At 36.7% G+C, this 19030-nt stretch overlaps 3 protein-coding genes across 4 annotated transcripts; 1 reads left to right on the top strand and 2 right to left on the bottom strand.

The window, feature by feature from the left end:
- Positions 1-540: 540 nt before the first annotated feature.
- Positions 541-3914, bottom strand: LOC127246270 (F-box/LRR-repeat protein At3g26922-like). Of its 2 annotated transcripts, none has more exons than XM_051267530.1 (3): positions 2887-3914; positions 1129-1320; positions 541-1041 (listed from the first exon to the last, which is right to left on the bottom strand). In XM_051267530.1, the coding sequence occupies exons 1-3, from the start codon at positions 3862-3864 to the stop codon at positions 661-663; spliced, it is 1551 nt and encodes a 516-aa protein (XP_051123487.1). In that variant the 5' UTR covers positions 3865-3914; the 3' UTR covers positions 541-660. The 2 variants fall into 2 exon arrangements, with proteins under 2 accessions (XP_051123487.1, XP_051123488.1); XM_051267531.1 differs by having other exon boundaries at positions 1129-1227.
- A 789-nt stretch (positions 3915-4703) lies between these two features.
- On the bottom strand, positions 4704-5468 carry LOC127246531 (protein MIZU-KUSSEI 1). Its single transcript, XM_051267970.1, has one exon. The coding sequence runs from the start codon at positions 5466-5468 to the stop codon at positions 4704-4706; it is 765 nt and encodes a 254-aa protein (XP_051123927.1).
- A 4638-nt stretch (positions 5469-10106) lies between these two features.
- Positions 10107-13785, top strand: LOC127246529 (uncharacterized). Its single transcript, XM_051267969.1, has 8 exons — positions 10107-10192; positions 10464-10792; positions 11049-11147; positions 11476-12266; positions 12423-12628; positions 12702-13451; positions 13634-13636; positions 13741-13785. The coding sequence occupies exons 4-8, from the start codon at positions 11558-11560 to the stop codon at positions 13783-13785; spliced, it is 1713 nt and encodes a 570-aa protein (XP_051123926.1). The 5' UTR covers positions 10107-10192; positions 10464-10792; positions 11049-11147; positions 11476-11557.
- Positions 13786-19030: the final 5245 nt, after the last annotated feature.

Here is a 19030-nt window from a genome sequence, read left to right as displayed (position 1 = left end):
TTTTATTTTATTATAATATTTTTGAATAAAATATATAAATTTTAATATATGTCGAGTTCGGGTTCGAATTCAATTTTAAATTACTATTTAAAAATTGAAAAAAAAAATTAAATCCGTCAGATCCATCGGGTATTGTTCGGATCGAATCCGGATATAATCGAATTCGATTCGAATCTCAAGTCCAACCATATGTATTCGGGTCGAGTCTCAGGTCCGACTGAACCGACCATTGTCATCACTACTAGAACCTATGCTGTCATAATTTAAAGTAAGGACTTTGTAATTTGTGTAGGAGTGAGTATATTTGCGCCACAGATTTATCATTAAGAAAAAAACAAAACAAAACAAAGAAAAATTTAAAGATCAGCACTCGTGTTAGATTTATCAATTTAAACATCGCAGTTGCTAAATGTTTTTTACTTCATTATCTTATCTGATCCACGCTGTTAATTCTCTATAGGTGAAACAATTTATACATAAAAAGGTTACAAAATTCAATTATATCTCGCACGTGTTATCAAATTGGTCATAGGACTAATATACGTATTAAAATGTCATTTCATCAATCAAACCAAAATATCAGTATTTACAAGCAAATGAATAGTACCAATGTGCGGTCAACTAACAAGTTCATGTTCAAGAAGGACATATCAGAGAGACTCACCTGCGGGACACAATCCGCAAACAAGATCCAGCTATGCTTGCTTCCCATTCATCGGATTTGAACCGATCCCCCAACTGGTTATACAACTTCTGATTCAGAGACTCCAAATAACCGCAAACATTATTGCTTCCTGCCAAGCATTGCATGCAACATGGATTATCATTCTCCGGCAACGCCAGCACAAACTCTTCCAAAGCCGTCACATGCTTCAGGATATAAATTGCCACATCAAAAGCAAGTCGCCCAGCAGTCTGTCTGTGAGAACACCCTGCGTGCAGAATCTTTATATTTTTCAAACACCCTAAATTCAGGATTTGATCCTTCATGTAAGCGACTCTGTCTTTGATGGTACTTATGGCCCATCTGCAGACTTGATCCTGCCCATTGCAATACAGTGTTAGAATGTATATAGTTCCATTGTATATATCAAAATTTTCGGCTGCGAAAGTAAAGAGACTACAAACCTCCCATTCGGACGGACTCCAGACCTGAAGATATCCTGTTTTGAAAATCAATGTCTTCAGGCAAGGTGCATGTTGGAGTACATACATTATTCCAGGTACCTCATGCAAACAACCATATACGCCAAGTGTCAAATGCGTCAAACTAAGCAAGAAGCCGCAAGGTATTTTCCATATTTTCATAACAGACAAGAACTGTAAAAAGTTACAATTACCAAGATTAATGTACGTAATAGTGAAAAGAAAAAACAATAGAAACTTAACGAATTGGTCATATGCAACTTAGTTCAACTTTAAAAAATCCAAAGAAAAATGCATCATGAACAAGACCCTAATACAAAAGTTAGTTTTATATATAAATCCACATGCATTAACTATATAAACATATTTGTATTCTAATTCTAATTCTAAATCTAAAATTGAAGTATAATATATTTTTACTGAAGAATCGAAAAATGCATATCAAGAAACCAAACACGATATACATCATTGTTATGTGGCTTAGTCCCATATTAGAATGTTTTAAAAATTGAAACAAAACATTGTCACACATTGCTTGTGGAGCCAAGTAGCCATAAATCTCTCCCTATAAATAGGTGGGGCATTGGGTTGGGTTTCAAAACACACCAAAATCAACAAGTAGCATTTTCATATATAGTTGTGGCTTACTTAGTTTGCTTTAAGGGCTTTTGGAAGATTGTGAGTTATGGGCTCTAGAATTGCTATTCGAGCCGATTTTGTATTTGCTTTCTTGATATAGAAAGTTTTGCTCTGTTCTGCCCGTGGATGTAAGTCATCTTGACCAAACCACGTACATTCTTGTGTTGTTTAATTTATCATTCTTATTTTTTATTTTTTTTTTGTTAAGGTTCTGCAAATATTTGTTTGAGCTATCTCCCTAACAATCATGCGCAAAAAAGCTAACAAAGCATAACCCATCACATAACCAACAAATGGTAGACCAGATAATTTCGGAGAAGGCAAGAAATATAAATTCAACCGAATTAGTCTCTCAAAAAGGCAAAGCAAACGAACCAAAAGTATCACACAATGTTGGCTCTAAATGGTGCACAGAGTGAAGCTAGAGGCATAAGATTTCATCAAAACGTATAAAGCCAGATCTATAGCAAAATGGTATGAGTAGATAGAAAGATCTATAGCAAAATGGTATGAGTAGATAGAAAGATTATGGACAAATTAGTTCTATACCAAACTGGAATTTAAAAGTCATTGAACATAACATATGAAGCCACATTTATAGCAAAATGGTATGAGTGGATAGAAAGATTATGGACAGATAAGTTCTATACCAAACTGGAATTTAAAAGTCACAAGAACAAAACATATGAAGCCAGATTTAGAGCAAAATGGTATGAGTGGATAGAAAGATTGTGGACAGATTAGTTCTATACCAAACTGGAATTTAAAAGTCACAAGAACAAAACATATAAAGCCAGATTTATCGCAAAATGGTATGAGTGGATAGAAAGATTCTGGACAGATTAGTTCTATACCAAACTGGAATTTACAAGTCACAAGAACAAAACATATAAAGCCAGATTTATAGCAAAATGGTATGAGTGGATAGAAAGATTATGGACATATTAGTTCTATACCAAACTGGAATTTACAAGTCACAAGAACAGAACATATAAAGCCAGATTTATAGCAAAATGGTATGAGTGGATAGAAAGATTATGGACAAATTAGTTCTATACCAATCTGGAATTTTAAAAGTCACAAGAACATAAGAAACCATACCTTTACAATATCGCCCCTCAGTGAAAGTTGTTCAATCAGAACAACACCTTCAAGAACTTCAGAGCCGCGTTTGACAAACCAATCGAAATTATCATTTTTCCCTTTATACACTATATTAATATGTGCCTTGCGTAGAGATGATAAACTCTTCAGTTGAAGAGCATTCTCCGTCAAGACTTCATCAATTTTCAAAGATTGAACCCAGGGAGCAGTGATCTCATTCAAATCAGTTTCAATATCGCTATTTTCATTCATAATCATCAAATTCTTCACACTTGGACAGGCAACAGAAAGTGTCTTCAAATTATTAACATTGCGCAAAATCAAATCCTCCAAAAGAGGACAACCATCTAAGATCTTCGACATCTCCCCGTCTGAAATACGCAAAAACCTAAGAGACAGCCTCTTTAATAAAGTCCAACGAACCTCACCATCAATTTCGAAAAAGAAACAGCCCCGTACCGACATATCCTCGAGAGAGGAGTTCTTGCCGAACCAATCCGGGGCACTGTAATTAATTCCTAAAAATTTCAATACTAGAACTTTGACTTTCCGGGAGAAAGCAAATTTTACCCATTGATACGCGAACTCTACAGGAGGATCGTGTTCGCAGTGCAACGTCAGTTTCTTGATATGACGGTTTCGTAATTGTCGCAGCATATTGCCTGCTGCCTTCATGTTTTGATATACCCACTCATCAGTTGCTTCTTCCGACTCGTACCCGTCCAATTCCAAATCATCGAAGCATTTCCAGAGCTTCTTGGAAGGGTAAGTCACTGTAATGTCGTCCATATATTTCCACAGATTTCTCCATCTCCGCGAGAGCACCCCTGTTCGAACCGCCTCGTCGATCGGCAAGCTGGACAGGATTTTTAGCCGCGGTAACAATGGCAAATTGGTCAATCGATCGGGGGCCCGTACCCCCGCTTTTCGCGGCTTCCTTCGACGGCGAGGGAAGAGAAGAGAACGCCTGTACATCGTGGGCGGCGATAACAGATGGCGAAGAAGAACGGGAACTGTCAGTCGGTTTAATTTGTTGGTGAAATGAAATGGAAACTGTTTATGAGCGGGAATATCTATAAAAATGAATAAAAATATCGACGTGTCCTACAAAAATAAATAGGAATATTCGGGTGTGTTTGTTTGGGGATTGGATTTTATATTTAATATTCATTCTTTTCTTTTTTTTAATATTAAATTAAATATTTATTTTTAATTTTTATATTATTTTAAAAATTAATTTTACATTCAAAATATTACAACAACACTTATTTATATCACATCATACAACTATTCAAATTCAAAATTTTTACTGTTCATGTTCAAATGCTGACTCAAAATCCAAACCCCAAACAAACACACCCTTTTCTCCTTTGATTTTTTAATGTATACTGTATTATTATTTATTTATTTTTAGATTGTATTTTTCCGTTTTGTGATTTTCATTATTAAATATTAAAAAGTACTTATAAAAATATTTTAAATAATTATTTGAATTTTACTGAATAAATTAAATTTGTCATTATTTAACCCATCCTTAATATTTTTATATAGGTAAAGGAGTACTATTCATGTAACTTTTGAAGAATTACACGAATACTATACACTTAACCTAAGTATTTCATATTAATGTACACTAATTATCTATTTATAAAATAAATAATATTGACAACTTCGTTTTTCAATGAATAAAAACAAAATTGCTAATTACTCATATATATATATATATAAATTCTTACACCCTTATTTTCATACACGAGACATATATAACAATGAAAGAATAAATTAAATTAAATTAAATTAAATGAATGATCAAATTAAACCCTAACAAAAAAAACACTGAGTTCAGGTCCAGTGTTCCCGTCGGGGCTGACCATGTAATAAGTCTCCGAGTCCTTCGATCCCACAACTCTTTCGAAATTGGCCCTCATGTACGTCATCTCCCCCTCCTCCTCCCCGCCGGCGCCGCCGCCGGCCGCCGTCTCCGGCAGGACGCCGGCGCCCATCGACGCCGCGTGCAGCAGCTGCATCACATTTAGATCGTCGTCGGTGGCCTCCCGGCGCACGGCGTACCCGGCCTTCCTCCCGTTGCAGTACATGGACCAAATCGGTTCGTCCATCAGTTTGACTCTCTGATGATCGGACGGCCGAGGATTCTTCTCGCATTCCAGGGCGATCCGTACAAGGCCGGCCCCCATGTCCTGGAGCAGCTTCCCCGTTTGGATCGAGAGCTCCAGGACCACCAGGGGCAGGCACCTCGGGTGGTCCTGGATCGCCAGGTTCACCCGGGACTTCCGGTGCCCGAAGAGGGTTCCCGTCACCTGTTTGCTGCCGCCGCCGTGGATCTGAACGCCGCCGCCGCCGACGGCGGGGCTCGGCATCCGGCACGGGGTTGTGATCACTGGAAACGATCGGAACACGGACTTGACCCGCCGGAAAAGTTTTGTGGGCCCTGAGACGGGTTTTTTGGGACTCGGCTTTTGGAGGGAGACCGGCGTCGGCGTCCTGGCCGGAGATTGGTCCGGCGCCACCGCGGACGGCGGAGGGTGAGCGGCGGACGGCCTGTGTTTCGGCGTTGGCATTTTGGGTTGGGTAATTGGAAATGGAATAGTTGGACGTATAATATATATATATATGTGTGTGTACACGTGGCAGAGCAGTACGAGGGTTTGTGGAGAAAGTGAAAGTGAGAATCTGTAGTTATTGGGAAGCACGATTTATGTGTTAGAGTCTGAGGTTAGGTATGCGATTTCTTTATAAATGGACTTTAATTTATTATTATAAAATTGCGCTTTTTCGAATTTGCTGTTTTTTTAAAAAATTTAATTGTAATGCAAATGCACATTAATGTTCTATGCAATTTAAAATAATAATTAGGCTCTAAGGTTTCATTTATTTTTTACATAAATAAAAAAAAATAATAATAATATTTTTATTAATATTTTATAATACTATTATACAAATATAAATATATTTTTAATATTAAAAAAAAATTAATGAATCCCTTAAGTACGACTGAGGGAATAATTATTAAGTGATATCTCGGTAAATTGATGATTTTTTTTTTTTTTGAATGGATTTTTTTGTTCCATTTTATTATTTCATTTAATGTCTATCTTTAAAAAAAATTCATATTTAATATATATTTTTAAAAATATAATATAAAAATATTAATTTTTTATTATTTTTATTCGATTTCTTTATGTTATATGTAAAATAAACATTACACATAATATCAATTTCTTTTAACAAACAAATATGACTCGAGTTTTTAACGAGCCAAACTCAAACATAAAAATATCATGTCATTTCCACTCGTCTATAGCTCTATCTCTTTATGATTGTCTTATGAAAATTAAAAAAAATATTTTTAAAAGACATTTACATATAATTTAAATGAAAATGTCAAATTAAAATACAATAACATACCTATTGTATTTGATTATAATTTGAAATAAAATTATCATTGTTCAGTCTTTTATTGTAAAATATATTACTCCCTCCGTCCCAGATACCATGTCCACATCGCCATTTCTGTCCGTCCCACATACCATGTCACTTTCTCTTTTTTGAAAATGATTACACACTTTAATCTCATTTTCAACTTTTTTTTTTAATTTTAATTAAATTAATTAGTTATCTTAATCTTAATTTATAATTATTTATATTATAGGATAATTATTTTTACTAATAGATTCTTAATTATCTACTAATTACAGTCCTCTTAAAATACTGTATTTATATAATAGCAGACATGGTACCTAAGACTGAGGGAGTATTATTTTTTTACAATATATCATATTAAAATATTTTTCAAATTAAAACTAAAAAATTCAAATATAACCCAAATAATTGTTTTGTTTTTACTATGGTTGACTTCAAATGTGCGTTGACATCCCTTGCCATTTTGTATCTGACAATTTCCTTTCTGTAATAACTTTACTTCTTCAATTAGTTATTTAGTAGTAATATTTATTTATTTATTAAGATTAAATCAAATAGTCAACCATTTGAAAACTATGGTATGTATATTATCTAATTAATAAAATTAGTACGCTGCACGTGCGAATCAAAAATAATAATAATAATAATAATAATAATAATAATAATGATAACTATAAAAAAAAATAAAAAATTAATTACACGTAATGATGATCTCTATATTAAGTTATTTCATTTATTAATTGAATTATGGGGTGTGTTTGGTTTATATCATTTCTCATTCAATAATATTCTCATTTTTCTATTTTTGGCAATCATTAAAAAGTATTTTTATCAAAAAAATTCTTTTAATTTAACGAAATTTTAACGATGGAATTGCTGTTGTGATAGGCTATCCCTTACGAAACTGTATTGTAGTATTTTTTTTTTTTTTTAATGGCGTGAGAACCCGTAGCTGCTATTCGAAAGTGCGTACTGGGTAAGCCCCCGGCCGAATCTAATACCCTGCAAATCAGGCCCGACGAAAAAGTCACATTAGATGAACCATACGTGATAGGTGACTTGAGTCGTCTTTTTTTTTTTTTTTTTTAGGGGGGTGGATTTAGTTCGATAAATATAACATTTAGAGATTTTAGTCGGTGAAAGTCTATTTATTGTAAAAGTGAATTATGTTTATATGATCGTAATAATTTTTATTGGGAAATAATAGTTGTACACACTCAAAATTAATTAGACTGGCCCAACACAAGTGCAGTCCAAATCCTCGAGATTCGCAGCCCAATAACAGATCCAGATCAGCGAGTGGGCCTACCGACTTGACTAGCCTAAGGACTCAATCGGCCTGGTGCGTGGAAGTAAAGGTGGTTGGAGTTGTTGAGAATAATCAGGAATAATATCTTATCCAAACATAATTCAAAAAAACATAATAAATATTGAAGGATAGAACTAGAGGAAGAGGACGTAATTCATCATGAATCTTCTTCTTTTTTTTCGTAATTTTTCTCTACATTATTTTCTTGTATTTTTTCCAGATTTTTACAATTTTCATCGATTAATTCCAATTTAATTTTCAGTTTCGTTTTTGTTTATTTTACCTTTTTTTCATCAATTTTTCGGTTATAGCGAGATAGCCCGGATCCTTTCTTAAGGAGGCCGGAGAAACCTACAATTAAATCAATTCCGACAGACTTTTTTGATTAAGCCGTCGATAGCGATTTTTTTACGACAACAATACTAGAGGGTGGATTTTGGTGTTATAGAATTGTATCTTTTGGTAAAAAATTGGAGGAACTTTATTTGCTAATTTTCACTAAATTTTTTATTTTTCTACTTCCTCTAATAAGGTTAAATTAATTGTGTAAATTAATTTACAAATTAATTTTTATTTTTACTATAATAAACTTATTTGTCATTATAATTTTTTGTACTATAAAATATGAAAATTAACAAAAAGTATCAATTAATATTTACTTACATTAAAAATGTGAACACACATTTTGATGATGGCAAGAGTATTATATTAACTAATTTATTGATTATATAATTTTGAAATAATATTGAAGATAATAATCTTATTATTTAAAGTATACGTAATAAGTACTTTATTTTGTATTTTGAATTTTCATATATTATTTCGGTTTAAAAAAAAAAAGAAGAAAAACTCAACTCAATTTGGTATATTTTTTTATACTTTCATTACCTTGAGTTTGTTTTTTATTTTGAGAACAATATATTTTTTTTATGTTAAATATATAAAAATATTTTAGATAATATAAAAAATAATATTTTATGAATAATTATAAAATAGATACATTAATAAAAAGACATAAATAGTGATAGTATACTTTTATTTTATTTAATACATAAGAAAATGAATTAACCAATAGTGGGTTTCGATTTGAAATTTAATTTAAAAATATTTGTGTGAATTACATTTTAGAAGTCTGTGTGATTGGTTTTGATTTTAAATTAAATTATTATTATTTGATTTATATAATTTTTAATAGAAATATATTATTAATTTATAAAAAAATATTTTGTACATATGTTTAATTATACTATTATTTTTTAATTGTCATGTTAACAAAATATATTATGCACATTGATCGTGCCTAAATTTCATATCTCGTTAAATTCACTCATAATTAATCATTTATTATTTTGTAAATATAAAATATATCTTTTAATTCACGCACTAGTATTAAGCATAATAAATTGATAATTAGGTAATTGAATGAAAGAACAATATGTATTTATTTATTTTTTATTTAAATGATATGATAAGATAAAATGTAATTAGTTTTTTTTTTTTTTATAAATATTGCATGTATATAAGACATATCAAAATAAAAAATATTATAAAATACATGATAGAAAAAATAATATTTATTAATTTACTATAAAATTTTAAAATGATACATTTGTCCGGGACGAAGAATATAGAATAAATTTATTTAATTTGGACATGAATTTTAACATATTGTTTATTTTTTGTCGTAATAATAATAAAAATAATTTAAAACAAAAAGAAAAATAATTTTTATTGAAAAAAAGATACAATCCTTTTTGTTGATGGCAAATAGAAAAAAAATATATATTTTTTAACAGATGAGCATTATTTTATATATAAACTTATAATATAAAGATATTTTTATATGTTTTTAATTAATTAATAAAATATTACATAAATTTTAATTTGTAAAAAATAAAAAATACATATGACTAAAATAAAGGAAGAATAATATATTTATATTTCAACAAAAATAAATTAAGGACTATATATATATATATTAACATACTAATATTTAATTATTATTATTGTTGTTGAAACGTGAATTATTATTTTACAAAACAATGCTTTCATGTAATAAACAATACATTAAACTAAACGGACAATTGGGCAAAAATCCCTCTGTCCATTTATCATTTGGGATTCAGTCCCTAATGATAAAAACTTGCTCTGCACTCCCCCCTTTTTCCTTCTTCATTCTTCTTCCTCCCTAATCGTATTTCTCTTCATTCTGTTTCTCTTCGCGCAAAAAATTCTTGTGAAGCCGTTGTCCTCTTCCGTGAGCTCGAAAGCCACATCCCGCACAGGTAAGCTTCTTGTCTGGTTCGATTGAAAAATTTCCTAGGGCACTCTCCGAATCCTGTTCCGGTTCCCTGTCGTCGGCGGTCGGTTGATTCGGTCGAAGAACTACCGAAGGCTGTCACCGGTTCCGTGGCCCGTATTTCTTGGTCTCCGGTGAAATTAGATGTACCAAGTGTGTTTTTGTGTCGATTGATTCGGTCGAAGAACTACCGAAGGCTGTCACCGGTTCCCTGGCCCGTCTTTCTTGTTCTCCGGCGAAATTAGATGTACCAGGTGTGTTTTTGTATCGATATCTTAGTTGGAAAATTATTATCTGGAAGAAAATGTTTGGGTATTATTTTGGGTGATTTTGATAATAAATTTTGTTGCTATTTAGGGTTTAAGGGTAATATTTATTTTGTGAAATGGGTAATTTGTTGCTATTGAGGATCAAGACATTACTAGAATTCCGTAAGAACATATGATTTTAGTGTATTTTGTGTAAGATTATCTAATCGCCCATACGACCTAATATAGTTAATACGTTCATCGGTTGGATCGCTAGGTTCCGATGGACATGGAGCAAAGTAGTCTGAAATTATTAATTATATGTTCCTACGAAGGTGAGCATCATGTAATTCGTTTAGAAGAGGGCACCACGCTGGAGGATCTTTACCGGAATATATCGAAAAGATGGAATAAAGTGAGTATTGAGGCGGTAAAACTCCAATATATTGCACCTATTCAGAAAAGCTACGTGACGTTATTGTGTGACGATGATGTCGCAAATATGTGGAGAATGCATATCTTGTTAAAGGTAATGTTTGTGGATATGATTGCACGGTGCAGAAGCGAGCACCAGAGCGTGCCTCTCCGAAGCACGGTTGGACGCAGGTACGTTACTCATCATTTGTAATTAAGTAGTCTTTATTAAACTTTGTTATAGAATGCAGTCACAATTGTTCCTTATGAAAGAATGCAGTCTGTAAGCACTTATAATGCAGTATGTAAGAATGCAGTCTGTAAGCGCTTATAATGTCATGTTCAACACATCTAAAAACATATTGTTTATAGGTTACGTTAGTAATAATTCTTTCATGATATTGGCATACAACAATACCGTGGTATATTGTTGCGATGTTGTTTGTAGGTAGTAAGTATCCACCTCCGCGATTTTGTAGTAGCGCGGTGCAGAACGAACCACTGAAGAGATTGTAAAGATATGTAGTGGGGATATAACGTCTTGAAGGTATTTAACGATTTTCACTCCCACACGCCACTGTCAATATCCTCTAGCAATCCGGTTTAGGTAGGTGTACCATGATCGATGCGTTGAAATTTCTGTAGCCCATGGCATTTACTGCATCACGTAGCCTGCTGCGGTGAATAGATGCAGTTGTTCTTTTAAATACCCTGGATGACACGGTAGGTAACCATAGACACCGTGGACATACTCGGTTGAGTAAGATGGGTACCCATGTTTTTCCATTTACTCTGAAAATATCTATTACCATATAAAATTAGAACTACTTACATCTGATATAATTTTCATTCTTATTATTGTATTTGTAATGTAGGGGTGAGGCCGAATGTTCTGGATTGAACGAAGATTGCGCCGATGGTATCTTTATTCCCGACGAAAGTACTAGTCTAATTGCAATGCAGAGATGCATTGTCGGGGAAGGGCAGACATTCAAGGGACCGCAGGAGTTTAGAAAGTTACTGAAGAATTATTCTATTGCCACTCAGAAACACTTCAGGTACCAAAAGAATGATTCGAGCAAAATTATTGCGGTGTGCATCGACAAAGGCTGTGGTTGGCGTATTTATGCATCCTTCCATGCTCGTGATGCATCATTCAGCATTCGTAAGTGCAATTTACATCACACATGTACTATGAGTCTATTGCAATCAAGAGATCATCCAGCAGCCGATGCGAACTGGATTTCTGAGGTCTACAAAGATAAGATACGTTCTATGCCAGCGTATAAGGCATCCGACATCCGGGAGCATATCCAAACAGATTATGGGATTGACGTGAAATATCATAAAGCATGGCGTGGCAAAGAGAATGCGATAAGGGCAATTAATGGTGGAGGTAGAGACAGTTTCTCACAACTTCCGTGGTACTGTCATGCACTTCGGGAGTCAAATCCGGGAAGTATTATAGACTGCGAAGTTGAGCAGGCAACCAAACGTTTCCAACGCCTTTTTGTTTGTTTAGGTGCATGCCGGCTGGGTTTTTTGAGGGGTTGCAGGCCCCTACTCTTTCTTGATGGGACACATATAAAAAACAAACACAAAGGGTGTCTGCTAAGTGCAATTGCAGTGGATGGGGATGATGGGATGTTTACTTTAGCATTTTCTGGTACGTAATTTGATATTAGCTACAGTTGTCATTTTGTTAGAATGCTTGGTATAGCTGTTCGTGTATGCTGTTTTCCATACTCTCTTTAGGCACGTATGTACCCTTATACGTTGGAAACCTTTGTAGTTATTTGTGTTCTTATTTGTTGACTTGCAGCTGTGTCTACGGAAAATGATGAAAATTGGGAGTGGTTTTGCTGGAAGCTGCGATCTGTTTTAGAATGTGAGGGACGTACGGATTGGAAACAGTACACATTCTTCTCGGATCGGCACTCGGGTTTACTAAAGTCAATCTCGTGCGTCTTTCCCGGAGCACATCATGCGTACTGTCTCCGACACTTAGTGGACAACTTCCGTACCCAGGTATATGTACGTCAATATTAATCTGTAATGAACATCACTGGTTATGATCAGCCATAAAATGTCTTTTTTTTAGGTTATGCGGAGATACCCAATGCATAATAAGAAACGATGGACCGCTGTCTTCAATAAGGCCGCCTATGCTCCGTTGAGGAGAGATTTCGAAAACCACATTAGTTCTGTGGTCGAATCAATGCCATTGGCCAGGGACTTCATTACCCAATCACACCCAGAATGTTGGGCAAATTCACTATTCAGAGGCACTCGTTGGGGAATAATAAATAATAACATTGCTGAGTCATGGAATAGTTGGGTGAGATCCGCGAGGTCAATGCCATTCGTTGGGATGTTGGATACCATTAGAAGGCAAGTGATGGTAATGATGAATGAACGCCGCGAAAAGTCGGAGATAATGCACGGAAGGCTCTGTCCAAAACAGGAGAGCAAGTTGGCACTATCGTACATGGCGTCTCGACGGCTACAGTGCAGTTCATCCTCTAGAACTGTATTCGAGGTAACAGATTGTAATGAAAGATACGCAGTCGATTTGGAGGCGCGCAAATGCTCTTGTCGAGAATGGCAAATGTTCCGATTGCCCTGCAAGCATGCCTGCGCTTGCATTGAAAAATGCAGTATGTCAATTTATGATTTTTGCGATCTTTACTATAGCATTGAATCTTACAGAAAAACGTACCAGGAGCCAATAAATCCCGTACCGACGCATGATATGGACGTGATTGTTGAAATTCAGGCGGACCAAATTCACCCTCCTCCGTCGTCTGTCCAACCAGGCCGGCCAAAGAAGCGAAGGTTCAAGTCCCAGCAGGTAAAGAATGCACGGAAATGTGGTCGTTGTGGGCGTCTTGGACATAATAGAAGAAGTTGCAAGCAACAAATAGCTTAGCGAACCTTTTTTTCATTGTACATCTTTTTGGCTTCCAGGAGTATATATTAAGACAGTAGGTACATATTCAATAGCTATATTGTAATTGTTTTTTGTGTCTCTAGGATGTAACCGGTTGGATCCATCGACTTATTTGCAGTAGTAAGTGGTATGTAGCCCTCTCACGCAGGTATATGATGAAGTTGTGAAGGTTCATAGTTATATTCTGCAGGTATATTTTTCATGTACTGAGGCATTTGATGATGTAGCTCTGTAGGGACGGATGGTTAATGTAATCTCTAATTGTTTTGAAAGTACATGCTATCCTATTTTTGGGTTATTACTAGGAGGTATAGTTGTTGTATTACACTCGTCATACTAACCAAGTGCATGTGTCATACAACTTAAGTATTTGTTGATGCCTTCTTTAACCATCAGCAGTAAATACATGCTATTTGAAGAAAAAAAAAAAAAAGACCGTTTCCCCAGCCACAGGTAACCAGGGCATACATAATTGCAACTGAAGTATAATGTCACGGTTGTTGTAAGTACGCAATAGCTTACAGAGGGTATATGAATAATGATTCCAACATATAGGGTTGCGGTCCGAGTACAAACCATATTTTATTTTGTTTATACAGTATTCTAATTGTATTACCGTGTAATAACTTGGAGGCGTAGCATTGATTAAAATTCAGCACACAGCTACGTACCAGACTTCCATATGCCACACAACTATATTGCGGTTATATTATCGTGTCTATTCTATTGTGTTCTAATTCAATTAACGGGTAAGCGATGTAAGTATAATCTGTGGCCTAAAACACGCCATTCAAGATTATGGGGTTGACGAGCAACACTACCATGGTTAAGCCAATACACTCTTACCATCAGTTCATGAATATTTTAAGAGAAAAGGCCGAGTCCCCACCCGTAGGGTACCAGAGCATTTGAAATGGTAACGGAAGTATAAAGGCTATTTCCGTAGGTACATAATAGATACTATAGGGTATTTATAATAATGACTCCGTTACTTATGCATCCGAGCTAAGTACCAGACTCGCTGAACGAGGTACACAGATTGCGTATGCGGGCATCTGTGTTGTAGTTGTAGGTATCCTAGTTGTAGGTATAGTAGCACTTCTCTGTAACCACGTGTTGCTTAGCATTCCGCAGGAAATAGTTGATTGTAATCTAGACGTTGGCCCACACGCAATTACCAGACACCTATGTCCCGCACAAATATTTTGTTGTAATATGATCAAGTTTTTTTAGTATTGTTTGTTTTAAATTAACGAGTAAGCCCTTGCAGTATCTCCGGTCGATTAAAACATGGCGTCCAGTAGGGTTTTATGAGAAACGCCGACACGGTTGAACTGATTCAAAGTGAACGCTATTTCAGTGATCAGTGCAAAAGAAATGACCAGTCCCACAAACGCAAATGACTGGAGCATGTAATATATAAATGGAAGTACATACTAGTTTTCCGTAGGCACATAAAAGCTATCAACGGGTATCACCACACAACGCAGGTATATAATGAAGATGACAAATCAATCCACGTAAAAGACATTTACCAATTCCATCACCTCGATACACAATGCAATAACTTCCCAGGTCAATCCAAATTGAAGACATTAAACAAATCCATCACCTCCACACAACACAATAACTTCCCAGGTCAATCCAAATTGAAGACATTAAACAAATCCATCACCTCCACACAACACAATAACTTCCCAGATCAATCCAAACTGAAGACATTCAACAAATCCATCACCTCGCCACACAACGCAAAAACTTCCCAAATCAATCCAAATTCATTACATGTGTTAACCTGCCCTATTTTTCCATCGGGGTCTACGTTTCAGAAGGGGGGACCTTTCAATATCCTCGCCGCAATCGTGCCTCGGTAGCTCTTGACATCGCCGAAGTCCTCGCCGAGGACACCAACGAGATTGACATCTGGACCTGCCCGCGCATAACACTCTGCGAACATGCAGACTAAAGGTCCACAGTCCAACGTTTCACCCTGGTGTCGGCATCTAATGTACTCGGGCATGTCGCTGACCATAGGCCATAGTCGTGACGCGTTCATATACAACGATAAAAATCGCGTCTGCACAAATAACGTTACTCTTTCGTTAAGGAATTCACCCTACCCATAGGCAATTAATTATGATCATTCGAAAGACGTACCAATTTCTTTGCATTCCCCTGGCCGAAGGGGTCGCGCATTGAGTTACACTCCAACACAACACGTTTGACGGTATCCAGTATGCAGAGATGCCAGTGAAACCGGGTGTGTACGGGTAGAAATATGTACCGGCACCCAGACCGGATTTTGTCCATGATTCCGGCAATCTCTTGGCCTACGGTCACTTGCAGCGAGTTGGCAAACGCGAGTACATTACCCTTATTGATGCTCGGCTTTTTCGCTCCCCTGCTTGGTCGTGATAGCGCGTCGTTCACGGCTTTCTGAAAATCGAACACACCAACCAACGCAATAATAACAATGTGATTTGTAATACTAACCGTATAAATTCCAAACAGGATACTCACCGCTACGAACCATGGCACACAACCACACCGCACCTGCGGATTGTGTTGGAGCTGATATTCATTGCTGCATAGATGATATAGGTACGCGTCGATGACTTCGCCTTTCACAGCTTCGTCAAACAGTAGTTCTAAAACGGCATCGGACGAGACAGACACGACGCCCTGCTGCCATACAGTGTCCCTACAACATGATAGTCGCAAACGGATAAAAACATCGATTGAGAAAAATATATAAAGCCTTAATAGTGAATAGCAATACCGGACAGCGAATGACGCGAGAAAATGTTCAATGGTGTTCGTCTCATCCTCAGATAAGGAACCCTTTCCACAGTAGCTGTCATTATTGCGATATCCCTCCCACTTTTGTGCTCCAGGGTCTGCTACAACCTTAGCATCCGAGTCCCCATCGTCGCCGACGACAAATGGTTCCTGAACCAACAATGAAGATAATCATGTTTCCGTAGGTATCTGTATTTATTGTACAGGTATTGACGCAGAAACACTAGGTATTTAAGAATCTATCTGAAGTATTTTGAGCAAGACGACTTATATTTGTATGGAACTACGTACCTGCTCATTATTGACGTCGACCGCTGACTTTCCTTTCGCCCTCCGTGTTTTTCTCGCTTTCTCAATTCGCGGTGTCGACACAGGTGTCACGAATTCAGGCTTCTTCTTTCTCTTCCGATCCTTACGTGCCATTACACCACGTACAATCGATGAATCTGCGGCCCTGCTACAAGTCTCACGGTCGGAGTCATCGCCCTGCTACAATTTCAACAAAGCAAATAATCATTCAACAGATAGACAACTACGACCTACAAATTGTACTTACTATATTAATTAGCTTACCTTGACATCTATCGGTGCAACATAAGGAACAATGGCCATCAATTGGTTAAACTCTAGCAGGCTACCAACCCCTTCGTCATCTGACTCGTTTATCGGATCAACTTCGGCCAAAAGGATGTCCATTTTTTTTTTGCTTCGGCGCTCGGTATTCGCTTGCTCTTCCGCTGCCTCCTCGGGATCCTCCTCAGTCTGCCTCTCCTCCTCCCCAGTTTTTTCCTCCTTCTCCTCCTCCTCCTCCTCTTCACCCTGACTCTCCTCCTCCTGACCTTGCTTCTCCTCCATGTCGGCCTGCTTCTCTTTCCTCTCAGACTCCACAGCCATCCGGTCTGCTGTCTCTTCATCCCCATAGTTTGCATCACCCTCCTCGCCATCGCTCTCGTCCTCACCCTCACCTTCACTGTCGTCATCGACAACACCGGCTCTAGATCTTTGTAATTTATGAGCAAGTCTGGCAATTGCAGTGTCTTTCTTCCGCAGCTCCACCTTCAATGCCGCAATTTGATGCGCTGCTTCCTGCAACATATGTTAATAATGTCATATAAGAAATTATTTTATCCATTTACAACGGTAGCAACATTGAATAATGCATTTACCTCTGAAGCATGACAAATTGCACGAACGAACTTTTCTTCCGTGCCTATCCGATAGAATTCCTGAACATCTGACCGCTTTAGGGATGTCAATTCACCAACTACATGAACCCTGGACATTGGACCGAGGCTATTCAGCCACCGAAAGAGACGCGGTACCTTCGGAAGGCACCGTGCCTTGTCCAGAGTTGGGACCCTCTCATTGAACCACGCCTGCACATATTGTAATAGACATTACTGCCAACAATAATACATATTGTGCAATATACCAAAATAAGTAGAAAAAATTAACAAATCCGATATTACATTGCTTACCAACAAACCCGCGGTGCAGCCTGTCAAATATTTTTTCCCGGACTTGAAGTCGCTTATAGACTTCAACAGATAACGGTGACTCGCGGGTCCCCACGCGTAGTCACCAATCGCGCTCAGGTCTTCCACATACGGTAACAAAAAAAGGGGTACAGAATAATTCGCAGAACAAAATAAAATATTTGCAAAAACAAACATAATAAAAAGACGAGCAACATCCGCAACAGAAAGAGGCTCCAGCCCCTGCAACAGAGCCTCACGCAGCTTCTGCAACACCTGCCCGCGGGTTACAGAACGTGGCTTGCTCCAAAAAATTCGAACAAACCATTCGTTTTCGACCGATGTATTTTCGGTCACGTAGACTCCTTTCGCGTGTAGTCCTAAGACTACAGAATATTCTTCAACTTCAAATGGAAGCTCAATGTCACTTCCAATCTTGAAGGACATAGATTCCGAACTGAAGCTATTGACGAGGGCAACAAGTCGGTGCCATGGAAACTTCATTTTCGGGCAATCCAGAAAATGCCCGAATGGTGTCATGTTTATAGCTGCGATGTGTTGGTCTCTCATGTGTTGCTTCAGTTTGGCCAGCTCATTATGAAAAAAAGGTAATGCAAATCGGCTGATCACCGATTTGTGCTCCTTGCCTGGCCTGTAAGTAAAAACCATAAGTCCACGTTACCCAAATCTCTAATTTAGTTAAAAGTTTTTCACAATTTAGCAGGAGTAAAAACGCATTCCGAGTATACAACAGTGCCGTTCAGGTATATTAATTGGCAAATTAGACCAAACAAATGAAACTCCTGGTGCCTAATATTACCGCATTTATCAACCCACAAATATGACTATTTACCGAACAATCCACCAAAAAACCTAAAATATGCAACTTCGAGTAACTAAACAAAATATACATCTCCAAAATTAACAAAATCAAAGATAAAAACAGATAAAATCACCCAAAATCGGCCGAACCGGGTTTCCTGGCCAAAAATTCGAACAATTTCAAACCACCCGTTGAACTAACACAACACCGAACACCCAGGGCTCCTCATCACTAAACCGAGGCATACAAACACGGGACCAAGGCTTCTACCCCAAACAATCGAGTAAACTACGATATAAAATTCGATTGTCAACAAAATCATAAAACGAAAAGGGTTTCGACCAGACACTTACTTTTTTGAACTCCTCGTGGGGGATCGCGGC

The sequence above is a fragment of the Andrographis paniculata genome, unplaced genomic scaffold (genome assembly GCF_009805555.1).
Source record: "Andrographis paniculata isolate CXL003 unplaced genomic scaffold, ASM980555v1 Contig30END, whole genome shotgun sequence".
In the NCBI taxonomy this organism is placed as follows: Eukaryota; Viridiplantae; Streptophyta; class Magnoliopsida; order Lamiales; family Acanthaceae; genus Andrographis; species Andrographis paniculata.
This window is presented reverse-complemented; position numbering and strand designations above follow the sequence as displayed.